This window comes from Bos indicus x Bos taurus, chromosome 8 (assembly GCF_003369695.1).
Source record: "Bos indicus x Bos taurus breed Angus x Brahman F1 hybrid chromosome 8, Bos_hybrid_MaternalHap_v2.0, whole genome shotgun sequence".
Lineage (NCBI taxonomy): Eukaryota > Metazoa > Chordata > Mammalia > Artiodactyla > Bovidae > Bos > Bos indicus x Bos taurus.
In genome coordinates, this window is record NC_040083.1 from 44,943,309 (window position 1) to 44,970,723 (window position 27,415).

Below are 27,415 nucleotides of genomic sequence, written 5' to 3' on the forward strand. Positions count from 1 at the left end.
CAACTTTACACCTGGACATCACCCAGTGGCCAATACCAAAATCAGATTGATTATATTCTTTGTAGCCAAAGATGGGAAAGCTGTATACAGTCAGCAAAAACAATACTGGTGCTGACTGTGGCTCAGATCATCAGCTCCTCATAGCAAAATTCAGGCTTAAACTAAAGAAAGCAAGGAAAGCTATTAAGCCATCAGGTACAACTTAAATCAATTCCCCTAGGAATATACAGTGGAGGTCACAAATAGATTCAAGGGATTCGAGCTAGTAAACTGTGCCTGAAGAACTGTGGACAAAGGTCCGTAATATTGTACAGCAGGCAGCAAACCAAATCATCCCAAAGAAAAAGAAATTAAGAAGGCAAAGTGGTTGTTTGAGGAGGTGTTACACATGATAGAGGAAAGAAGAGAAGCAAAAAGCAAGGGAGAAAATGAAAGTTACACCCAACTAAATGCAGAGTTCCAGAGAATAGCGAGAGAGAGAAAAGGCCTTCAATGAACAATGCAAAGAAATGAAAACAACAGAAAGGGTAAGACTACATAGCTCTTCAAGAATATCAAAGAATATCAATATCAAAGAAACCTTTCTGCCAAAGATGGACACAATAAAGGACAAAAATAGTAAAGACTTAATAGAGGCAGAGAGATCAAGAAGAGATGGAAAGAATACATAGAAGAACTGTACAAAAAAGATCTTAATGACCTGGATAACCGCAATGGTGTAGCCTCTCTCTCAGAGCTAGACATTCTGGAGTGCGAAGTCAAGTGGGCCTTAGGAAGCACTGCTGCCAATAAAGCTAGTGGAGGTGACGGAATTCCAGCTGAGCTATTTAAAAATCTTAAAAAGATGATGCTATTAAAGTGAGACACTCAATATGTCAGCAAATTTGGAAAGCCCAGCAGTGGCCACAGGACTGGAAAAGGTCATTCCTCATCCCAATTCCCAAGAAGAGCAATACTAAAGAATGTTTAGTACCAGACAGTTGCACTCATTTCCCATGCTAGTAAGGTTATGCTCGAAGTCCTCCAAGCTAGGCTTCATCATTATGTGAACCTAGAACTTCCAGATGTTCAAGCTGGGCTTAGAAAAGGCAGAGGAACCACCAATAACATTGCCAACATTCACTGGATCATAGAGAAAGCAAGGGAATTCCAGAAAAACATCAACCTCTGTTTCACTGACTATGCTAAAGCCTTTGACAGTGTGGATCATAACAAACTGTGGAAAACTCTTAAAGAGATGGGAATACCTGTTTTCTGAGAAACCTTTATGTGGGTCAAGAAGCAACAGTTAGAACCCTGTATGGAACAACTGACTGGTTCAGAATTGAGAAAGGAGTATGACAAAGCTGTTTATTGTCACCCTGTTTATTTAACTTATACACAGAGCACATCATATGAAATGCTGCATGGATGAGTTACAAACTGGAATCAAGATTGCTGGGAAAAATATCAACAACCTCAGATATACAGATGATACCACCCTCCTGGCAGAAAGTGAAGAGGAACTAAAGAGCCTCTTGATGAGAGTGATAGAAGAAAGTGAAAAGGCTGGCTTAAAACTCAATGGTAAAAAAATTAAGATCGTAGCATCCAGTTCCATCACTTCATGACAAATAGAAGGGAAGAAGGTAGAAGCAGGGACAGATTTCCTTTTCTTGGGCTCTAAAATCACTGTGATGGTGACTGCAGCCATGAAATTAGCAGATGATTGCTTCTTGGCAGGAGAGCGATGACAAACCTAGACAGAGTGTTGAAAAGCAGAGACATCACTTTGCCAACAAAGGTCCATTTAGTCAAGGTTATGGTCTTTCCAGTAGTCATGTATGGATGTGAGATGTGGACAATAAAGAAGGCAGAGCACTGAAGAATTGATGCTTTTAAACTGTGATGCTGGAGAAGACTCTTGAGAGTCTCTTGGAAAGCAAGATCAAATCAGCCAGTCCTAAAGGAAATCAACCCTGAATACTCTTTGGAATGACTTAGACTGAAGCTGAAGCTCCAATACTTTGACCAGCTGATGTGAATAGCTGACTCACTGGAAAATACCCTACTGCTGGGAAAGATTGAAGGCATAAGGAGAAGAGGGAGACAGAGGATGAGATGGTTGGATGGCATCACTGATTCAGTGGACATGAACTTGAGCAAACGCCAGGAGATGGTGAGGGATAGGGAAGACTGGAGTGCTGCAGTCCATGGAGTTATGAAGAGTTGGACATGACTTGGTGAACACGAACAACAACATGTAAAAGAATGAAACTAGAACATTATCTGTCCCCATACACAAAAGTAAACCCAAAATGGCTTAGACCTAAAGTAAAACAAGCTACTATAAAGCTCTTCGGTTCAATACAGTTCAATCACTCAGTTGTGTCCAACTCTTTGTGACCCCATGGACTGAAGCATGCCAGGCTTCCCTGTCCATCATCAACTCCCAGAGTTTACTAAAACTCATGTCCATCTAGTCGATGATGCTATCCAACCATCTCATCCTTTGTCACCCCCTTCTCCTCCTACCTTCAATCTTTTCCAGCATCAGGGTCTTTTCCAATGAATCAGTTCTTCGCATCAGGTGGCCAACGTATTGGAGTTTCAGCTTCAGCATCAGTCCTTCCAATGAATATTCAGGGTTGATTTCCTTTAGGATAAGACTGGTTGGATCTCCTTGCTGTCCAGGGGACTCTCAAGAGTCTTCTCCAACACCACAGTTCAAAAGCATCAATTCTTTGGTGCTCAGCTTTCTTTACATAGTCCAACTCTCACATCCATACATGACTACTGGAAAAACCATAGCCTTGACTAGATGGACCTTTGTTGGCAAAGTAATGTCTCTGCTTTTTAATATGCTGTCAAGGTTGGTCATAACTTTTCTTCCAAGGAGCAAGCATCTTTTAATTTCATGGCAGCACTCACTATCTGCAGTGATTTTGGAACCCAAAAAAATAAAGTCTGTCACTCTTTCCGTTGTTTCCCCATCTATTCTCCATGAAGTGATCGGACCAGATGCCATGATCTTAGTTTTCTGAATGTTGAGTTTTAAGCCAACTTTTTCACTCTCCTCTTTCACTTTCATCAAGAGGCTCTTTAGTTCTTCTTTGCTTCCTCCCATAAGGGTGGTGTCATCTGCATATATGAGGTTTTGATATTTCTCCAGCAATCTTGATTCCAGCTTGTGCTTTATCCAGTCCAGCATTTCTCATGATATACTCTGCATATAAGTTAAATAAGCAGGGTGAAAGGATACAGCCTGGACATAGTCCTTTCCCAATTTGGAACAGTCTGTTGTTCCATGTCCAGTTCTAACTGTTGCTTCTTGACCTGCATACAGATGTCTCAAGAGGCAGGTCAGGTGGTCTGGTGTTCCCATCTTTTGAAGAATTTTCCACAGTTCGTTGTGATCACATACAGTCAAAGGCTTTGGCATAGTCAATAAAGCAGAAGTAGATGTTTTTCTGGAACTCTCCGTTTTTCATGATCCAATGGATGTTGGCTATTTGATCTCTGGTTCCTCTGCCTTTTCTAAATCCAGCTTGAACATCTGGAATTTCATGGTTCACATACTGTTTAAGCCTGGCTTGGAGAATTTTGAGCATTACTTTACAAGCATGTAAGATGAGTGCAATTGTGCGATAGTTTGAGCATTCTTTGGCATTGCCTTTCTTTAGGATTGGAATGAAAACTGACCTTTCCCAGCGTTGTGGCCACTGCTGAGTTTTCCAAATTTGCTGGCATTTGAATGCAGCATTTTCACAGCATCATCTTTTAGCATTTGAAATAGCTCAACTGCAATTCCATCACCTCCACTAGCTTTATTCATAGTGATGCTTTGTAAGACCCACTTGACTTTGCATGCCAGGATGTCTGGGTCTAGGAGAGTGATCATACCATCATGATTATCTGGGTCGTGAAGATCTTTTTTGTATAGTTCCTCTGTGTATTCTTGTCACCACTTCTTATTATCTTCTGCTTCTGTTAGGTCCATACCATTTCTGTCTTTTATTGTGCCCATCTTTCCATGAAATGTTCCCCTGGTATCTCTTAATTTTCTTGAAAAGATCTCTAGTCTTAGAGGAAAATATAGGAAGAACATTCTTTGATGTAAATTGCTACACTCCTTTTGGAATCACCTCCTAGTGTAATGAAAATAAAAACAAAAATAAACAGATGAGACCTAATTAAGCTTAAAAGCTTTTGCATAGCAAAGGAAACCATAAACAATATGAAGAGACAATGCACAGAATGGGAAAAAAGACATACAAGGAATTAATCTCCACATTATACAAACAGCTGATGTAGCTCAATGTCAATCAATCAATAAAAACCCAATCAACAAATGGGCAGAAGATCTACATAGACATTTCTCCAAAGAAGATATACAGATGGCAAAAAAGCACATGAAAAGATGCTCAACATCACTAATTGTTAGAGAAATGCAAATCAAAACTACAATGAGGTATCACCTTTCTGACCATCAAAACTAAATTCTAGAGAGGGTGTGAAGAATAGGGAACCCTCCTACACTGTTGGTGGGAATGTAAATTGGGACAACCATTATGGAGAACAGTATGGAGTTTCCTCAAAAAAACTAAAAATAAAACTATCATATGACCCAGTCATCCTAGTCCTGGGCATATATCTAGAGAAAACTGTAATTCAAAAACATACATACACCCCAATGTTCACTGCAGCTGTAATTACAGTAACCAAGACAAGGAGGCAGCCTAAGTGTTCACTGACAGATGAATGGATAAAGAAGACGGAGTACAATATACAATGGAATATTGTAGTATAGATTATAATGGAATATTGCTCAGTCATAAAAAAGAAATAATGCCATTTGCAGCCACAAAGGCAATTCTATAGATTATCATACTAAGTGAAATAAATCAGAAAGAGACAAATATACCACATATATATGGAATATTAAATGAAACTAATGAACTTACTTACAAAATACAAACAGATGCCAGGGTTTGAAAACAACCTAATGGTTACCAAAGGGGAAAGGATAAGTTAGGGGTTTTGGATTAACATATACATACTACTATATAGAAAATCCACAAGGACCTACTATATACTACAGGGAGCTCCTCTACTCAACAATCTGTAAAAACCTATTTGGGAAAAGAATCTGAAAAAGAACAGATAAATGTATAACTGGGTCACTCTGCTGTATACCTGAAGCTAACACAGCATTGTAAATCTAAACTATTCATGTACGTGTGTGCTCAGTCATGTCCGACTGCGACCCATGGACTTTAGTCCACCAGGCTCCTCTGTCCATGGAATTCTCCAGGCAAGACTACTGGATTGGGTTGCTATTTCCTCCTCCAGGGGATCTTCCTGACCCGGGGATTGAACCAGCATCTCTTGTATCTACTACATTGGCAGGTATATTCTTTACCACTAGCACCACCTGGGAAGCCCCTTCATAAGCTAGAAAAAATTTTAAATACATTTAAAAATTAAAAATTTAGTGAACATACAGGAGTTTTAATGACCAGAGCTGGAAATAATTCATTATTTTTAATACTAAGGAAATTATATTTCATTATAATACTGTTTGATTTTTTTACTGAATTACAAATTTCTCATAAAATTGGTTAAACACAATATTACATTTCTTTTCATGTAGTTTTTATTATATAAACCAGTAACTATTTTCAATATTCTAAGTTATTTTACAAGCAGTATTTAATAGAATCTTGTGGTTGTAATGGAACTTTGTGATCATCTGACCCAGGACCACCCCCCACGACTGCCCGAGCCCTTGTCACTGGCCACCAGTCATCGAGTGCCTCCCTGCCACCCTGGGTCCACTGCCTCAGCTCCACCCAGAGGCCAGTTCACCTGGCCTCCTCCCTCAGAGACCACTCATTTCTTTAGTTAGAAAACATTTCCACATTGAAGCAAAACTGGCTTCTACAAATTTGTCCCAGTTCTGGTCTTGGAGTCATTTTTTCTCACCCTTGGCTTCCCTGGTGGCTCAGATGGTAAAGAATCTGCCTGTAATGCAGGAGCCCCAGGTTCGATTTCTGGGTCAGAAAGCTCCCCTGGAGAAGGGAATGGCTACCCACTCCAGTATTCTTGCCTGGAGAATTCCATGGACAGAGGAGCCTGGAGGGCTACAGTCCATAGGGTCTCAAAGAGCCAGATGTGACTGAGTGACTGACACATTCACTTGAGTCTCAACAGATGACAGATGGGCTCCTAGGGCGGGGGGCACTGTGAGTATCACAACACTTGATGGAAGGAGATTGAGAGGGTGACCCTTTTCCCAGCCTGCTCACTTCACATGTTCTGGTGCTCCTGCCTGCCCCGAGGATCACGGCCGCCTGTGCCACTACTGTTGGTGACGGTGTCACACTTGCAGTGACAGCTCAGCGAGTACCTCTTTCTTCCCCAAAGTGAGTCTTCAGATATTCAAAGACAACTGTTACGTTCTGTCTTTAAATCTCTTTATTTTCTAGACCCCAAAGCCCAGGTTTTAACCAATTCCATGGGGTCCTGGGTTTGGAGACCTTCAGCTGATGGTTCTTTCAGGCAGGGCTCAGATTGGTCAGTGTCCGCCTCAGTTTGGCACTGGAAACCAGACACGGAACCCCAGCTGGGATCTACTGGATAAGTAGAGCTGAACTATCACCTCCTTTTGGTTTTAAAGAAAGCAGGACTCAAATCTAATTAGAAGAAACTTGTAGTTTTATGTGGGTGTTTTTATGCCACTGGTCAAGCCTAAATGAAGTCGACCTTACAGGCATCTGTCCTGAGAAATGGAGCAACTTCCTCTTTGCCCACTGCTAGAGCACACACCGCTTAATACTCAAATAATCTTTCAGATACAGCTTGAGTAGTAGTGTGAACATGTTGTACACTTAAACAGGTGAACCTTTCCAATTTTGATTAATAAGAGGGAGCAGTCTCAACTATTAAACAAAGTGGTAAATAAAAGTTACAACTCAAAAGTCTCAAATTACAAGAGGAAATACTCACTTTTAAACAAAATCCTGTTTGACACAGTTTCTTTCCTAATAATTTTCAGTCATTTCAAACTTTGGACTCAAGTTTTTTCAGTCTCCAGATGACTGTGTTGGGCCACACAATGTCTGTGGTCCCAGCTACAACCTTCTTAACCATTATGTTGGGGACACTAACATATGCCAGGCACTAAATGATATGTATATAATTGTGTGTACCCTGTATGTATATTTGTACCCAGACACTATTTTCCTATAAAAAAAAGTTTATCACTTATAAAGCAGGATTTATTACTCTCATTTTACAGATAGAACAAATGAAGTACAAAGATGGTAACTTGGATACTGTCCTGTAATAATTAGAGGATCAATAGATATATACAGTTACATCTTCCTGAACATGGTACCACTTCTCATAAATATAGCCTAGTACAACTGTCAGAGGCTGAATTAGCTGCCTCTGATCTTAAGCAGCTACCGTTTTAGGTCTGATATTTGCTGGACGTATTTTTTATTCCCCAACCACAGGGACAGTGTGTGAAAATGAGCACAGGGTCCATGAGTTCCAGACCATGTTCAGGTTGCTCTGATATACTTCAGGACCGATATACCACAGCACAACCCCAAAGCACTGTGCCCTTGGAGGGCTTAGTCAGCGTTATTTCCTTCCAAGTCCCTAGCCCTGAGCTGTGATGTGGTAGAACTTGATAAATCTTGGTGGAATTTAGATATTGCAGAAGTTAGATGCTTATCATTGCAAAAGAATCAATCGCAGGGACTTCCCTGGTGGTCCAGGGGCTAAAACACCACCCTCCCAGTGCAGGGGACCAGGTTCGATCCCTAGTCAGGGAACTAGATAGATAGCACATGCCGCAGCTGAAAGATCCCACGTGCCTCAACTGAAACCAAGTGCAGACAAATTAATTAATTAAAATATCTTAAAAAAAAAGAATCCATCCCAGGCCTATTGCCCTCCCACTTCTACCTGCATGTTTCTCAGGTACCAGTCATTGAGAGAATGAATGAACTTGTGTTCCTACTCATCAGGCACCATTATAAATCAATGCCAAAACTTAGCCTTACATCTCCTTCCCCTTTTCCCCACCCAGTAAGTGAAAATGGTGACCACCTTGGCAGATGGAGGAGACATGAACACAGTCGTGGTAAAGAAGTTTCTCCACTCCAGAATTACCCAAAGGAAACGGCTGAACCCCACTACGCACAGAATCATAATCAACTGGACTTGGAGTCTGCAAGATGTCAGGGGAGCCTTGGCGGAAAGGCTGATCAGCAGATGTGAAAAATACCACACTCTTCTGGCATTTGCTGTTGCTTGCTGAACTGTGAAGAACTGCATGAACTCTGTTTAAGCTGCTTTCTATACCATTGCCAATCACCTTTTTGGACTTGGAAGTGCTATTTTCCTATTGACACTTGCATTATTTCATTTTGCATGCATCCAGTGATTATCCATAAGCAACATATGTAATCTGCGCATATATTTTTTAAAGATCCATCCATGCAAAATGGTAAATAAAGTCTAAATTCTATTCTTTTTTGCAAAGTTATAATCATAGCCCATGTCATTAAAAGTTTAAATTGGTTTCATATAAAGATCAGTGTAATAGGTCTGCATATACTTTATAGAAAATTAGCTTCTATAAAGATTTTTTCACTGTTTACTAGTGAAATGAGATAAGCAAAGCTATTTATAAAAGGCCTTATGTCGTGTACATACATTGTCTTTGAAATATTTGTGATTTAGTTTATTGCTTGTAAAAGAGAAATTATATAATTTATTTAGTAAATACTATTGTAAACTATAGTTTTATTGAGAGAAATAAAATATTTTGTTCTCAATTGTGGTTTATGGTCTTTATATTTTTTCCTTTCGTTAATAAAAAAGAAGTAACTTTGACATTCCTCATTTTTACATATTCTAGACTGCTAAATAAACTGACTCTCATGATAGATGAAAATTGAGAGAAAATTCTCCAGGCCCTGAGAAAAGACTCAATAACAGATCCTGCTCCATTTGCTCAAGATTTTTTCCCAAATGTCCTGGTGTTAGTCAGCTTTCACTGTGTTATATTGTGGTAACAATCCCCAAATCTCTGGATTGGGGATCCAGAGTATCCTCTAGGACATGCCACTTTTATGGCAGAAGAAAGTGATCATGGAACCATGGAGCTCAGAAAGCTAGTGCTTAAATATGGTTTATAGAACTTCTGCTCACATCCCACTGGTCAAAGCAAAAGACACTGACAAGTCTGATGTCAAAGAATTGGGAAATATACTTTTCATATAGGAATAGACACAGCAGAGGGGGACAATGAATATTTTAAGCAGTTAATACATCTGTAGGGGCTTCCCTGGTGACTCAGTGGTAAAGAATCCACCTGCAAGAGACACGGGTTCAAACCCTGGTCCGGGAAGATCCCACATGCCATGGAGCAACTAAGCCCACGCACTGCATCTATTGAGCCCGTGCTCTAGAACCCGTGCTCCATAACAAGAGAAGCCATGGCAGTGAGAAGCCTGTGCACCATAACGAGAGAGTAGCCCTGCAGCAACAAAGACCCAGCACAGCCAAATATAAAGAAAATTATTTTTTTTAAATATTCACTGGAAGGACTGATGCTGAAGCTGAAGCTCCATACTTAGGCTACCTGATGCAAAGAGCCAACTCACTGAAAAAGAACCTGATGCTGGGAAAGATTGAGGGCAGGAGAAGGGGGCGACAGAGGATGAGATGGTTCGATGGCATCACTAACTCAATGGACATGAGTTTGAGCAAAATCCAGGAGATAGTGAAGGACAGAAAGCCTGGTGTGCTGCAGTTCATAGGGTCACAAAAAGTCAGACACAATACTGACAGAAGAACAACAATGATTAAAAAAAAAAACAAAAAACATCCAAAACGTCTCTTGAGTGTCCCAAGCAGCAGAAGCTTAAGAGGCTGTGTACTCATACACTATGGAAAAAATCATTAGAAAGCAAAAAGACATTCCTGGTAAATACTCAATGTAAAGTATTAATGCTGCTACTGCTAAGTCACTTCAGTCATGTCCAACTCTGTGCGACCCCACAGACAGCAGCCCACCAGACTCCCCCGTCCCTGGGATTCTCCAGGCAAGAACACTGGAGTGGGTTGCCATTTCCTTCTCCAATGCATGAAAGTGAAAAGTGAAAGGGAAGTTGCTCAGTCGTGTCTGACTCTTCTCCACCCCATGGACTGCATGCAGCCTACCAGGCTCCTCTGCCCATGGGATTTTCCAGGCAAGAGTACTGGAGTGGCAAACTGATTCTCATAAGCAAGCATGGTATTAGCTTTTGTAACTACATCTTGGAGCCATGGTATAAGTAGTAATTTCACTTGCAGAGCTGGTGCTGGGACTCAGTCCTGGGTCGAGTTGTCAATGGGAAATTCTACTGAAATGGACTGTGGAGGATTCTTGCTGTCTCTTGCCTTGCTGTCTCTAGTATCCACGTGTGCTAGCAGATGCCCATTCTTCCTACAGGGTTTTTCTTAACTGGAATCCCACTCTTATCCCCTCCTATTTGTAAATCTACCCATTTATCTAAGCATGGGTCCTTGAGCGCACAACCCATTGATTGTATAAGGGTCATAGATGTATATTATTAGGACCATGAAATAATATGCACAAGTCGAGTATGCCTTTGTGTATATGGGGGCTTTTTCCATGAAGATAAAGGCTATAATTTCCATCAAATTTACAGTGACAGATCCAAGAACTGTTAGGAAGCACTATTTTGAGGCTTAACTCAAATACTACTTCAGTGCCATAAAGCTGTCTATGATCCCCAGCTCCCTCCCCCACCATCATCACCCTTGGTCAGCCTGTGGGCATCTCACTTGTCTCAGAAAATCTCAACACTTTGTACCTTTTTTCAATGTTGGAAGTATAACTTAAATATAATAAAGTATACAGCTACTAATTGCATAGTTCAGTGAATTTTTACATATAAATGCACCCTCAATCTCTATCAAATTACCAATGGCATTTTTCACAGAATTAGAACAAAAAAAATTTAATTTGTATGAAGACAGAAAAGACTCTGAATAGCTAAAGCAATCTTGAGAAAGAAAAATGAATCAGGAGGAGTCAGGCTCCCTGATTTCAGACTATATTACAAAACTACAGTAAGACAATATGGTACTGGCACAAAAACAGAAAAATCAATGGAACAAGATAGAAAGCCCAGAGACAAACTCATGCTTCTAAGGCCACCTAATCTATGACAAAGGAAACAAGAATATACAATGGAGAAAAGATAATCTCTTAATAAGTGGTGCTGGGAAACTGGATAGTCACATATAAAAGAATAAAATTAGAACACTCTAACACTGTACACAAAAATAAAATCAAAATGGATTAAAGACCTAAATGTAAGGCCTGATACTATAAAACTCTTAGAGGAAAACAAAGGCAGAACACTCATTCAAATAAATTGCAGCAAGATCATTTTTCACCCACCTCCTAATGAAAATAAAAACAAAAAAACAAATGGGACCTAGTTAAATTTAAAAGCTTTTGAAGAGCAAAGGAAACCATAAACAAAACAAAGACAATTTCAGAATGGGTGAAAATGTTTACAAATGAAGCAACAAGGGAGTAACCTCCAAAATACAGACAGCTCATGCAACTCATTATCAAAAAGACAACCCAATTAAAAAATAAGCAAAAGACCTAAATAGACATTTCTCCAAAGAAAACATACAAATGCCCAAGAGGCACATGAAAAGCTGCTCAGTAAAGCTAATTATTAGAGACATAAAAATCAAAACTACAATGAGATATCACTTCATACCAGTCAAAATGATTATTATTAAAAATCCACAAACAATAAATGCTAGAGAGTATGTGGAGAGATGGGAACCCTCGTACATTGTTGGTGGGAATATAAATTGGTACAGCTACTATGGAGAACGGTATGGAGGGTCCTTAAAAAATTACAAATAGAACTATCATATGACCCAGCAATCCCACTCCTGGGCATATACCCAGAGAATAAAGGATACCTGCACTCTGACGTTCACTCACTGCAGCACTGTTTATAATAGCCAAGACACGGAAGCACCTAAATGTCCATCAACAGAGGAATGGATAAAGAAGATATGATACATATATATAATGGAATATTGCTCAGCCGTTAAAAAGAATGAAATAGTGCCATCTGCAGCAACATGTATGGATCTAGAGAGGACCATAGTGGGTGAAGTAAGTCAGAGAGAAAAGGAGAGATCTTATATGACATTCCTCATATGTGGAATCTAAAAAGAAACGATACAAATGAACTGACTTACAAAACAGAAAGAGACTCATAGAGAATAAAATTATGGTTGCCAAGGTGGGTAGAATGGGGTGAAAGATAGCTAGGAAGTTTGGGATCAATGTGTACACACTACTATATTTAAAATGGATAACCAACAAGGTCCTACTCTATAACACAGGGAACTCTGCTCACTGTTATATGGCAGCCTAAATCAGAGGGGTGCTTAGGAGAGATGGATACATATATATGTATGGTTCAGTCCCTTTGCTGTCCAACTGAAACTATCACAACACTGTTAATCAGCTATATTCCAATGTAAAATAAAAAAAATTTAAAAAGACATACAGATGGCCAAGAGATGCAAGAAAAGTTGGTAAACATAGATAATTATTAGAAAATGCAAATCAAAACTACAATGAGGTATCACCTTATATTGGTTGGAATGGCCATCATCACAAAATCTATAAACAATAAATGCTGCAGAGGGTGTGGAGAAAAGGGAACCCCTCTACACTGTGGGTGGTAATGTAAATTGGCACAGCCACTACGGAAAACAGTATGGAGGTTCCTTAAAAAGCTAAAAATAGAGCTACCCTATGACCCAGCAATCCCACTCCTAAACATGTATCAGACAAAACCATAATTTGAAAGGATACATGCACTCCAATGTTCACTGCAGCCCTGTTGACAATAGCCAAGACATGGAAGCACCCTAAATGTCCACTGTCAGATGAATGGATGAAAATGTGGCACATATATACAATTAAGTATTACTTAGCCATAGTACAGTATTAGTCGCTCAGTTGTGTCTGACTCTTTGCGACCCCGTGGACTGTAGCCCACCAGGCTCCTCTAGGGACTTTTCCAGGCAAGAATACTGGAGTGGGTTGCCATTTCCTTCTCCAGGGGATCTTCCCAATCCAGGGATCAAACCTGGGTTTCTTGCATTGCAGGCAGATTCTGAGCCACCAGGGAAGCAAAAGGTACAAAACAGTAACATTTGCAGAGGCATGGATGGACCTAGAGACTGTTATACAGAGTGAAGTAAGTCAGAAAAACAAATATCATATATTAATGCATATATGTGGAATCTAGAAAAATTGTACAGAGGAACCTGTTTGCAAAGCAGAATTATAGACAGAGACATAGAGAATAAACATATGGACACCAAAGGGTGGGTAGGATGGGTTGGAAAATTGGGATTGATGTTTTTACACTACTGTGTATGAAGTAGATGGCTGGTGAGGGCCTACCGTATAGCACAGGGAAGAAAAAAATAGAATATACAATCTGTTTGTAGGCTATATTAAGTTAACCTTAAAAATCCATTCCAATATACATTAGGTGCAGAAATATACTGTTTGATCCCACTTATATGAGGTGCCTAGAATAGTCAAATTCAGAAAGTCATAAGGTACACTGGTAGATGCCAGGGGCCGAGTGGTGGGGAAGGGCGATGGGAACTTAAGTGTTTAATGGGAACAGAGGTTCAGTTTAGGAAGGTGAAAAATTCAGGAAATGGATGATGGTGAGAGTTGCATAACAATGTGAACATACATAGTGCTACTTAACTGTATAGTTAAATACAGTTAAAATAGTATGTTTTCATATTATGAGACTTTTACCACAATAAAAAAATTTTAATTTCCCACACATCTTCAAAGATAATAAATTATATGGCACCCATGAAACACAACCAGAATGCTGTGACGAAAATGAACATTCTTACAGATGGCCAAAAAGCATATGAAAAGATGATCAACATCACTAATTATTAAAGAAATGCAACTCTAAACTACATGCACCCCAGTGTTCACTGCAGCACTATTTACAATAGCCAGGACATGGAAGCAACCAAAACGTCCATCAACAGAGGAGTGGATAAAGAAGATGTGGTACATGTATATACAATGGAATATTACCCAACCATAAAAAAGAACCAAATAATGCTATTTGCATGAGTGGACCTAGAGATTGTCATACTGAGTGAAGGCAGATGGAGAAAGACAAATACTGTAAGATAATGCTTATATGTGGAATCTGAGAAAAAGGGTACAAATATGAACTTATTTACAAAACAGAGTCACAGATGTAGAAAACAAACTTATGGTTACCAGGGAGTAAGGGAGGGAGTATAAATTGGGCAATTGGAATTGACATATACATACTACTATATATAAAACAGATAACTAATAAGGACTTACTGTACAGCACAGGGAACTCTACGCAATACTCTGTAATGGCCTCTATGGGAAAGAATCCAAAAACAGAGTGGATACCCTTTGTATCATGTTAGACTTAGTAAATAGGCATGGTAGTCTTGAGCAAACATAATCTAATAACCTATATTATATATGAATAATAAAATGTATAAAGCCTCCAAATTTCTCTAAAACCTAGACCGAGAGAGTGTCTTATTGAGTGAAGTAAGTCAGACAGAGAAGGAGAAAAATCGTTTGACATCCCTTATATGTGGACTCTAGAAAGAAATGATACAAATGAACTTACTTACAAAACAGAAAGAGACTCACAGACTTAGAATACAAACTCATGGTTGCCCTGGGGAAGAGATGGTTAGGGAGTTTGGGGTCAACGTGTACACACTTCTGTATTTAAAATGGATAACCAACAAGGACCTACTGTATAGCACATGGAACTCTGCTCAATGTTATGTGGCAGCCTGGATGGGAGGAGGGTTGGGGGGAGAATGGATACATGTATATGTATAGCTGAGTCCCTTCACTGTTCACCTGAAATTATCATAATATTGTTAATCAGCTATGCTCCAATACAAAATAAAAACTTCAAAAAAAATTAAAGTGAATATGTGCGTTAGTCGCTCAGTTGTGTCCAACTCTTTGCAACCCCATGGACTGTAACCTGCCAGGCTCCTCTGGCCACGGAATTCTCCAGACAAGAATACTGGAGTGGGTAGCCATTTCCCTCTCCAAGGGATCTTCCTGACCCAAGGAGCGAACCTGGTCTCCTGCATTGCAGGTGAATGCTTTGCCATCTGAGCTACTAGGGAAGCCCTTTTGAATATGTATATATGTATGGCTGACTCACTTTGCTATGTACCTGAAACTAACACAACATTGTAAATCACTATATTTCAATAAAATTTTTAAGTTAAATAAATAAATGTAGGGAGGCTAGCCAACTTAAAGAGCCCACACTTCTAACCCCTTATGCTATATAACCACCTACATATGTATATAACCTGTATGTGTTATACAACCTCATATATGAAGGCTCTATACAGACGAAAAATGCAGTGACAAAGGAAGAGATTTATGCAGGGAAAAAGTAGGAAACAAAAAAAAGATAGTTGGATTTTGTATAAGAACTTAAGAGCTGCATGTGTTAAATGAGAATAAGAAAGTATGAAAACAGTAGATGTTAAAATTACAAGGTTACATACTGAACTGAAACATCTTGGCATGTTAGTATAACCAGGGAAATAGACCTGTGTTATATTTTAGGGTTAACTAGGATTAGTGTAACAGTTAAGAAAAATGAGATAGCATACCCAAACGTTTGCATAAAGAGATGAAATTAAATGCAAAAATAATCAGTAAAAATAGCATCTATGCATTGGAAACACATTCAAGGACATGCGTTATATTTCAAATAAAACAAGGCATTTCCATAATGTGAGCATCATATAAACATTTATTTAAACTGTTATTAAATACTAACTAAGGATATCAATACTTACAGAATTTTCTTTTAAGTTTCTAATATGTGAAACAAATGGTAACATTCAAACTTCTGTGCCATGCATTTGCATTGCTAAATTTTTTTTTCTTTTAAACTTTTTATTTTGTATTGGGGTATAGCCAATTAACAATATTGTGATAATTTCAGATGAATAGTGAAGGAATTCAGCCATACATATACATGTATCCATTCTCCCCAAAACCCTCCTCCCATCCAAGCTGCCACACAACACTGAGCAGAGTTCCATGTGCTATACAATAGGTCTTTGTTGGTTATCCATTTTAAATACAGCAGTGTATAAATGTTGATCCCAAATTCCCCGTCTCTTTCCCCCAGCAACTCTAAGTTCATTTTATAGGTCTGTGAGTCTCCTTCTGTTTTGTAAGTTCATTTGTATCATTTCTTTTTAGATTCCACATATAAGGACTATCATCCAAAATTTCTCTTTCTCTGACTTATTTCACTCAGTATGACACTCTCTAGGCCATCCATGTTACAGCAAATGGCATTATTTCATTCTTTTAATGGCTGAATAATATTCCATTGTTTATTTATATATACACCACATATTCTCTATCCACTCCTCTGTCCATGGACATTTAGGTTGCTTCCACGTCATGGATATTGTAAACAGTGCTGCAATGACTACTGGGGTGCATGTATCCTTATGGATCATGTTTCTCTCCAGATATACATCCAGGAGTGGGATTGCAGGGTCATGTGGTAGTTCTGTTTTCAGTTATTTAAGGAACCTCCATACCGTTTTCCATAGCAGCTGTACCAATCTACATTCCCACCAACAGTGTACGAGGGTTCCCTTCTCTCCACACTCTCTCCAGCATTTATTATTTGTGGATTTTTTGATGATAGCCACTCTGGCTGGTGTGAGGTGATATCTCATTGTAGTTTTGATTTGCATTTCCCTAATAATTAGGGATGTTGAACATCTTTTCATGTACCGGTTAGCCATCTGTATGTCTTCTTTGGAAAAATGTCTGTTTAGGTAGTCTGCCTATCACGAAAACTGGACAGCCACATGTTTAAAAAAAAAAAAAAAAAAAAGATCATTCTTTAACTTCATAAACAAAAATAATCTTAGAATGGAATAAAGACATAACGTGAGACCAGACACTATAAATCTCCTAGAGGAAAGCATAGACAGAACACTCTGACATAAATCATGGCAACTTCTTTTTTGATCCATCTCCCAGAATAATGGAAATAAAAACAAAAATAAATGGGACCTACTTAAACTCAACAGTTTTTGCATACCAAAGGAAATAATAAACAAAATGAAAACACAACCCACAGATTGGGAGAAAATGTTTGCAAGTGACATATAAAGAATTATTCTCCAAAAATTACAAACAGCTTATGATGCATAACAGCATCAAAACAAATATCTATGCATTACTAAATTTTATAGACCAAATATTCTAGAAACCATGCAAATTTAACTTTCAGTTTTTAGATTTATAACAAAGAAAATGGTAATTTATAATACTCATTGTTTGGGGCATATAGATAAAGATTTCAATATATATTTTAGTTTTTAAGTGAGTAAATAAATATATGGAAAAAGAATGAATATTCTGGGAACATAAAAGAGCTCTTGGAAATTAAAAGCATAATTGTATAAATTAGAAACTAAGAGAGAGAGAGTTATTAGGAGATAAGGTTGAAGAAATATCCCCAAAAGATTAAAAATAGGTAAAATGGAATAAGAAAACTTGAAGACCATTAGATCCGATATCAAAACAACAGGACTTCCGGAAAGAGAAAATAGAGACAATGGATGTCAGAAAACCCTCAAACAAATAAGTCAAGAAAAATTTCTAGAGCTAAAGGATACGAGTTTGTTTCCAGACTGAAAGGGACTCTGAGTGCCCAGCACAATGGATGAAAATGAACCTGACCATGCAACTTCAGACCACCAAGGATGATGACTAGATTCTATAATTTCAGACAGTAAAATTAATTTTATATAAAAGCTCAAGTCTCAAAATTGTATAAAATTTCTCAATAGCATTCTGATAGCTAGAAACTAATGGAACTATGCCTTTAAAATTCTGAGAGAAATTAATTGCCAACCTATAATTCTATATGGGCTTCCCTGTGGTTCAGCTGGTAAAGAATCCACCTACAACGTGGGAGACCTGGGTTCGATCCCAGGTCTTCCCAACCTGGGTTGGGAAGATCCCCTGGAGAAGGGAAAGGCAAGCCACTGCAGTATTCTGGCCTGGAGAATTCTATGGACTGTATAGTCCATGGGGTCACAAAGAGTCAGACAGGACTGAGCAACTTTCACTTATAATTCTATATGGCCTGTATACTGGCCAGTGTTCTCTAGAGAGATAGGATGGGGGGGACGTAGACATAGATGACAGGCTATTTTCAGAAACTGGCTCACACAACTGTGGGGAAAGGCAATTCTGAAATTCATAGGGCAGATTTCCAGGCTGGAAACACAGCAAGGGTTGATGGAGCAATCCTGAGACAAAATCTCTTCTTTTCCAGGAAACTTCAGTTTTTGCTATAAGGCCTTAACTTGATTTAGTCACTTCAAAACTAAAATACATATTGAAATCCTTATCTAGCTACCCTTTACCTTGAAAGGGTAATCTCCTTTAAAATCAGCTGATTAAAGATCTTAACTATGGGACTTCCCTGTCAGTCTAGTGGTTAAGAGTCCATGCTTCCAATGCAGTGGGTGTGGGTTTGATCCCTGGTTGGGGAACTAAGATCCCACATGCCTCTTGGGGTGGCTAAAAAAAAAAGAGAGACAGATTAAAAAATAATAAAGATCTTAATTATAGCCACAAGATATTTTCAGTGTTTCAAATATTAATCTTTGGTTAAATAAATAGGTGTTCTACCACTAGCCCAGTTGATACATAAAATTAATCATCACTCCCTGGAAAACCAATTAAAAGTGAAAGTAGAATAAGTTATCTATGCAAAAATCTTTTCCATCTTCCCTTTATCTAAAGACTTCCAAAAGATATGTTCAACCAAAATGAGATAGTAAATAAAGAAAAAGAAAGGCATGAACTAGAGAAATCACTGGATCCAAAAAAAAAGAGGTCAAACTCAAAGCGAGGTGAAAGGAATCCCCAGGATAAATGTAAAGGGAAATCCCAACATGGCAACAATGGAGGAGATCTATAAATATATCATTCCAGATGGGAGCGGGTGAGATGGCTCCAGACACAACTTCTCCAAGAAGGTGAAAATACCCAAAGACTTATTTAAAAAGACCAGAAAATTAATTCTAGGTATCCTGGATCTAGGCCTGGAACAGGGAGCAAGGGAAGGTTATTAACAGAAAAAAAACTGGTTAAAATGTGGAATTTAGTTAATAGTAAAAATATGAATAAAATCTGGAATTTAGTTAATAGTATTGATAGCACTGGTGATAGAAGCAAGGTTAAATACTGTAAAGAGCAATATTGCATAGGAACCTGGAATGTTAGGTCCATGAATCAAGGCAAATTGGAAGTGGTCAAACAGAAGATGGCAAGAGTGAACATTGACATTCTAGGAATCAGTGAACTAAAATGGACTGGAATGGGTGAATTTAACTCAGATGACCATTATATCTACTACTGTGGGCAGGAATCCCTTAGATGAAATGGAGTAGCCATCATGGTCAACAAAAGAGTCCGAAATGCAGTACTTGGATGCAACCTCAAAAACAACAGAATGATCTCTGTTCGTTTCCAAGGCAAACCATTCAATATCATGGTAACCCAAGTCTATGCCCCAAAACGCTGAAGAGACTGAAGTTAAACAGTACTATGAAGACCTACAAGACCTTCTAGAATTAACACCCAAAAAGATGTCCTTTTCATTATAGGGGGCTGGAATGCAAAAGTAGGAAGTCAAGAAACACCTGGAGTAACAGGCAAATTTGGCCTTGGAATATGGAATGAAGCAGGGCAAAGACTAATAGAGTTCTGCCAAGAGAATGCACTGGTCATAGCAAACACCCTCTTGCAACAACACAAGAGAAGACTCTACACATGGACATCACCAGATGGTTGACACCGAAATCAGACTGATTGTATTCTTTGCAGCCAAAAATGGAGAAGTTCTATACAGTCAGTAAAACAAGACTGGGAGCTGATTGTGGCTCAGATCATGAACTCCTTATTGCCAAATTCAGACTGAAATTGAAGAAAGTAGGGAAAACCACTAGACCATTCAGGTATGACCTAAATCAAATCCCTTATGACTATACTGCTAAGTCACTTCAGTTGTGTCCGACTCTGTGCAACCCCATAGATGGCAGCCCACCAGGCTCCCCCATCCCTAGGATTCTCCAGGCAAGAACACTGGAGTAGGTTGCCATCTCTTTCTCCAATGCATCAAAGTGAAAAGTGAAAGGGAAGTCGTTTAATCATGTCCGACCCTCAGGGACCCCCTGGACTGCAGCCTTCCAGGATCCTCCATCCACGGGATTTTCCAGGCAAGAGTACTGGAGTGGGGTGCCATTGCCTTCTCCGATACAATGGAAGTGAGAAATAGATTTAAGGGACTAGATCTGATAGATTGCCTGAAGAACTATGGATGGAGGTTCGAGACATTGTACAGGAGACAGGGATCAATACCATCCCCAAGAAAAAGAAATGCAAAAAAGCAAAATGGCTGTCTGAGGAGGCCTTACAAATAGCTTTGAAAAGAAGAGAAGTGAAAAGCAAAGGAGAAAAGGAAAGATACACTCATTTGAATGCAGAGTTCCAAAGAATAGCAAGGAGAGATAAGAAAGCCTTTCTCAGCGATCAATGCAAAGAAATTGCAGAAAACAATAGAATGGGAAAAACTAGAGATCTCTTCCGGAGAAGGCAATGGCACCCCACTCCAGTACTCTTGCCTGGAAAGTCCCGTGGACGGAGAAGCCTGGTGGGCTGCAGTCCATGGGGTCGCTAAGAGTCGGACACGACTGAGCGACTTCACTTTCACTTTTCACTTTCATGCACTGGAGAAGGAAATGGCAACCCACTCCAGTGTTCTTGCCTGGAGAATCCCAGGGACGGGGGAGCCTGGTGGGCTGCCGTCTATGGGGTTGCACAGAGTCGGACACGACTGAAGCAACTTAGCAGTAACAGAGATCTCTTCAAGAAAATTAGAGATACCAAGGGAACATTTCATGCAAAGATGGGCTCAATAAAGGACAGAAATGGTATGGACCTAACAGAAGCAGAAGATATTAAGAAGTGGCAAGAATACACAGAAGAACTGTACAAAAAAGATCTTTACAACACAGATAATCACAATGGTGTGATCACTCACCTAGAGCCAGATAACCTGGAATGTGAAGTCAAATGGGCCTTAGGAAGCATCACTATGAACAAAGCAGTGGAGGTCATGGAATTCCAGTTGAGTTACTTCAAATCCTGAAAGATGATGCTGTGAAAGTGCTACACTCAATATGCCAGCAAATTTGGAAAACTCAGCAGTGGCCACAGGACCGGAAAAGGTCAGTTTCCATTCCAATCACAAAGAAGGGCAATGCCAAAGAATGCTCAGACTATCACACAATTGCACTCATCTCACACGCTAGTAAAGTAATGCTTAAAATTCTCCAAGCCAGGCTTCAGCAATACGTGAACTGTGAACTTCCAGATGTTCAAGCTGGCTTTAGAAAAGGCAGAGGAACCAGAGATCAAATGGCCAACATCTGCTGGATCATCGAAAAAGCAAGAGAGTTCCAGAAAAAGAGTTATTTCTGCTTTCTTGACTCTGCCAAAGCCTTTGACTGTGTGGATCACAATAAACTGTGGAAAATTCTGAAAGAGATGGGCATACCAGACCACCTGACCTGCCTCTTAAGAAATCTGGATGCAGGTCAGGAAGCAACAGTTAGAACTGGACATGGAACAACAGACTGGTTCCAAATAGGAAAAGGAGTACGTCAAGGCTGTATATTGTCATACTGCTTATTTAACTTATATGCAGAGTACATCATGAGAAACGCTGGGCTGGAGGAAGCACAAGCTGAAATCAAGATTGCCAGGAGAAATATCAATAACCTCAGATACGCAGATGACACCACCCTTATGGCAGAAAGTGAAGAAGAACTAAAGAGCCTCTTGATGAAAGTGAAAGAGGAGAGTGAAAAAGTTGGCTTAAAGCTCAATATTCAGAAAACTAGGATCATGGCATTCAGTCCCATCACTTCATGGCAAATAGATGGAGAAACAGTGGAAACAGTGACAGACTTTATTTTGAGGGGCTCCAAAATCACTGCAGATGGTGACTGCAGCCATGAAATAAAAGGACACTTACTCCGTGGAAGAAAAGCTATGAACAACCTTGACAGCATATTAAAAAGCAGAGACATTACTTTGCCAACAAACGTCCGTCTAGTCAAGAATATGTTTTTTCCATTAGTCATGTATGGATGTGAGAGTTGAACTTTAAAGAAAGCTGAGCACCGAAGAATTAATGCTTTTGAACTGTGGTGTTGGAGAAGACTCCTGAGAGTCCCTTGGACTGCAAGGAGATCCAACCAGTCCATCCTAAAGGAAATCAGTCCTGAATGTTCATTGGAAGGACTGATGTTTAAGTTGAAACTCCAATACTTTGGCCACCTGATGCAAAGAGCTGACTCATTTGAAAAGACCCTGCTGCTGGGAAAGGTTGAAGGCAGGAGGAGAAGGGGACGACAGAGGATAAGACAGTTGGATGGCATCACCAACTCAATGGACATGAGTTTGAGTAAACTCTGGGAGTTAGTGATGGACAGGGAGGCCTGGCATTCTGCAGTCCATGGGGTCGCAAAGAGTCAGACACAACTGAGCGAATGAACTGTACTGAGGCCATAAAACAATTCAATAATTTTAAGACTGAAAAACTGTCATGCATCTTTTCCAACCACAGTGGTATGAAATTAGAAATCAATGAAAAGAAAACTGGAAAATTCTCAAAAACATGGAGATGAAACAATATGCTCCTAAACAACCAATGGATCAAAGAAGAAATGAAGAGAAATCAAAAAATATCTTAAGACAAATGAAAATGAAAATAAAACATATCCACGCTTATGGCATGCAGCAAAAGCAATTCCAAGCCAGACATTCACAGTGATAAGTGCCTACATTACGAAACAAAAAAGATCTTAAACAGCCTAACTTTATATGTTAAGGAACTAGAAAATTAAAAACTAAGCCCAAAGTTAGTAATAGGAAGGCAATAACAAAGATCAGAACAAAAATGAATGAAAAAGAGACGAGAAAGACGATAGAAAAGATCAATGAAACCAAAGGTAGTTTTTTGAAACAACGAATGAAACAGACAAACCTTTAGTTCAATTTTTCCAAGAAAAGAAAAAGAAGAGTCAAAAAAAAAAAAAAAAAAGATAAAATAGGAAATAAAAGAGGTATTACAACTAATACCATGGAAATGCAAAGGATCATAACACACTAGTATATATAATTGTATGCCAACAAATTAGACAACCTAGAAAAAATGGATAAATTCCTAGAAACTTACAACCTACCAATACTGAATCATTAAGAAACAGAAAATCTAAACAGATCAATTACTAGTAAGGAGATTCTATCAGTATCCAAAAAACCCCCCAACATAACAAAATTCCAAGCTTTTGTTCACTGGCTTTACTAATGAATTTGACCAAAAACTTAAAGAAAAATTTATACCAATCCTTCACAAACTCTTCCCAATATATATAAGAGGAAGAAAAACACATTTATTTTATGATGTCAACTTTAGCCTGATACCAAAACCAGTCAAGGACTCTACAAGCAAATTACAGGCAATATCCCTGATGAACAAAGAGCAAAAATCCTCAACAAAATATTAGCAAACCAAATTCAGCAGTATATTGAAAGTATCATAATACCATGGTCAAGTGGGATTTATCCTGATGATGCAAAAATGGTTTGACATTCACAAACTGATATCATATACTACATTAACAAAATAAAGCATAAAGATGATATGATCTCAAGAAGTACAGAAGAAGCAAATATTTTTCTTTTTTCAAATGAAAACTTCAATATCCATTTATGATAAGAGCTCTCAACAAAGTGAATATACAGGGACGTTACTGTTGGTTTGTAGCCATAGGAGTTTTCCAGGTAAAATTCAAAACAATCTTCCATTCATAGAGGGAAAGGAGAAATAAGGAAAGAGACAAGATTGTTGGCTGAAGCTTTAATAAGCAAGGGAACTTACATACTGTGCTTGTCTTGGACAGTCACAAGATGAGTTGATCTCCACACCTGCATGCCAGGACTCAAAAAGTTTATATTCAGGCCTTCAAGGAGTTTAGTCACGTATACAGGCCAGATGTTCTCAACAACACATTATTGTCTCAAGGCTCCATTCTTTAAATGGATCTTAGTGTAGAAACAATTGACAGTGTACGTTTCAAGGATGGGGGAAGAGAGGAGCCTCCAATTGCCTAGATCCAGTCCACAGGTCAGCCACAGTCATCTTCTCAACAACCATCTCCAATACTTAACTCAATGTATTAAAGGTCATATATGACAAGCCCACAGTTAACTCAAATGGTGATAAGCTGAAAAGTTTTCCTCTAAGACCAGGAACTGGACAAGAATGCCCATTCTCACCACTTTTATTCAACATAATATTGAAAGTCCTAACCAGGGCAATTATGCAAGAAAAAGAAAAAAAGACATCTAAAATGGAAAGGAAGAAGTAAAGCTGATAGAATATTATATATAGAAAACCCTAATGACTCCACCAAAAAAATTTTTTTACGAATTCAGGAAAGCTGCAAGATCCTACAGTTCAGTTCAATTCAGTTGCTCAGTCATGTCCAACTCTTTGCTACCCTATGGACTGCAGCACACCAGGCTTCCTTGTCCATCACCAACTCCCGGAGCTTGCTCAAACTCATGTCCATCAAGTCGGTGATGCCATCCAACCGCTTCATCCTCTGTCATCCCCTCCTCCTCCTGCCTTCAGTCTTTCCCAGCATCAGAGTCTTTTCCAATGAGTCAGTTCTTCGCATCAGGTGGCCAATGTATTGGAGCTTCTGCTTCAGCATTGTTCCTTCCAATAAATATTCAGTGTTGATTTCCTTTAGGATGGACTGGTTGGATCTCCTTGCAGTCCATGGGACTCTCAAGAGTCTTTTCCAGTACCACAGTTCAAAAGCATCAATTCTTCAGCGCTCAGCCTTCTTTATGGTCCAACTCTCACATCTGCACATGACTACTGGAAAAACCATAGCTTTGACTAGACAGACCTTTGTCAGCAAAGTGATGTCTCTGCTTTTCAATATGGTGTCTAAGTTAATGTCATAGCTTTTCTTCCAAGGAGCAAGCATCTTTTAATTTCATAGCTGCAGTCACTGTCTGCAGCGACTTTGGAGGCCAAGAAAATAAAATCTGTCACTGTTTCCATTGTTTCCCCATCCATTTGCCATGAAGTGATTGCCATGATCTTAGTTTTCTGAATGAAGTTTTAAGCCAGCTTTTCACTCTCCTCTTTCACATTCACCAAGAGACTCCTTAGTTCCTTTTCTCTTCCTACCATTAAAGTGGTATCATCTGCATATCTGAAGTTGTTGATATTTCTCCTTGCAATCTTTATTCTAACTTGTGAGTCATCCAGCCCAGCATCTTGCATGATATACTCTGCATATAAGTTAAATAAGCAGAGTGACAATATACAACCTTATTGTACTCCTTTCCCAATTTTGAATCAGTTTGTTGTTCCATGTCCAGTTCTAACTGTTGCTTCTTGATCCACATACAGGTTTCTCAGAAGACAGGTAAGGTGGTGTGGTATTCCCTTCATTTTAAGAATTTTCCACAGTTTGTTGTGAGCCACAGTCACAGGCTTTAGAGTAGTCAATGAAACAGATTTTTTTTGTGGAATTCCTTGCTTTTTCTATGATCCAGCAGATGTTGGCAATTTGATCTTTGGTTCCTCTGTCTTTTCTAAATCCAGCTTGTACCATCTGGAAGTTCTTGGTTCATGAACTGCTGAAGCTTAGCTTGAAGGATTTTGAGCATAACCTTGCTAGCATGTGAAATGAGTGCAGTTGTACAGTAGTTTGAACATTCTTTGGCATTACCTTTCTTTGGGATTGGAATGAAAACTAACCTTTTCCAGTCCTGTGGCCACTGCTGAGTTTTCCAAATTTGCTGGTATATTGAGTGCAGCACTTTTGCACCAGTACCTTTTAGGATTTTAAATAGCTCAGCTAGAATTCCATCACCTCCACCAGCTTTGTTCATAGTAATGCTTCCTAAGGTCCACTTGATGTCACACTCCAGGATGTCTGACTCTAGGTGAGTGACCACACAATTGTGGTTATCTGGGTCATTAGAAAATCAATATACAAATACAGTTGCATTTCTACACACTAACAAGGAACTATCAAGGGAAAAGAAAAAAAGAAAATAACCCCACTCACAATTGTAATAAAGAGAAAAAATACCTAGGAATCAATTTAACCCAGGAGATGAAAGACATGTACACTGAAAACTATAAGACACTGATGAAAGAAACTGAAGAAGACACAAACAAAAAAAGGTAGACCATGCATTGTTATACCGTGCAGAGCAATCTACAGAATCAATGCAATCTCTGCTGAAGTGCTAATGGCATTTTTAAAACAGGACTAGAACAAACAATTCTAAAAGTATAGAATGACAAAAGACCACAAACAGCCAAAGCACTCTTGAGAAAGAAGGACATAGCTGGAGGTATCACACTTCTTGATTTCAAACTTTATTACAAAGATATAGTAATCGAAACAGTATAGTATTTGCATAAAATTAACACATAGACCAATGGGACAAAATTGAGGGCCCAGGCATAAGTCTATGTATACATGTTCAATTCATTTATGACAAAGTAGTCAAAAACACACAGTGTGGGGGAAATAGTCTCTTCAATAAATGGTTTTGAGAAAACCAGACAGCCACATGCCAAAGAATGAAACTGGACTACTCTCTTAACATCAAATACACAAAAACCAAGTCATTTGGATTAAAGACTTGAATGTAAGACCTGAAGCCAGAAAACACCTAGAAAAAAACAAAGCAGGTAAGCTCCGTGACATCAGTCTTGGCAACATTTTTTTTTTTTGGATTTCACACTAAAAGCAAAGGCAACAAAAACAAACATGTGGGACTACATCAAATTTAAAAATTTCTTGGGGTTATGTCAGCATTGTGACAGCATAAGATGCTCTTCCTTTCTTAAACAACTAATTATAAATCCATCCAGGAACAAAAGTACCTTGGTGGAGAGTGTGGGACACAGTATCTGTCATATGCCAAGGATCCAGGAGGACTCTCACACACTGGTGTATTCAAAAATAGATAGAACAATCATGGAAAAGGCTGTGGAGTGGGTAAACCTGCCTTACTTCCTCTCAGTGCAGTGGGGGAAAAAATATCTATAATATGCTGTCCCTGGTG

The 27,415-nt window shown here is 38.9% G+C and overlaps 1 protein-coding gene and 1 long non-coding RNA gene across 7 annotated transcripts in view; one reads left to right on the forward strand and one right to left on the reverse strand.

Moving 5' to 3' along the window:
- PIP5K1B (phosphatidylinositol-4-phosphate 5-kinase type 1 beta) overlaps window positions 1-8,831 on the forward strand; it is a 346,195-nt gene extending 337,364 nt beyond the window's left edge. For both annotated transcript variants that reach the window (XM_027549417.1, XM_027549419.1), the window contains exon 15: window positions 8,081-8,831. In XM_027549417.1, the coding sequence (XP_027405218.1) occupies window positions 8,081-8,083 (3 nt within the window). In that variant the 3' untranslated portion in view covers window positions 8,084-8,831. The remainder of the gene's footprint in view (window positions 1-8,080) is intronic.
- Window positions 1-27,415, reverse strand: part of LOC113897097 — a 90,434-nt gene that overhangs the window by 20,795 nt on the left and 42,224 nt on the right. The window lies entirely within an intron of this gene.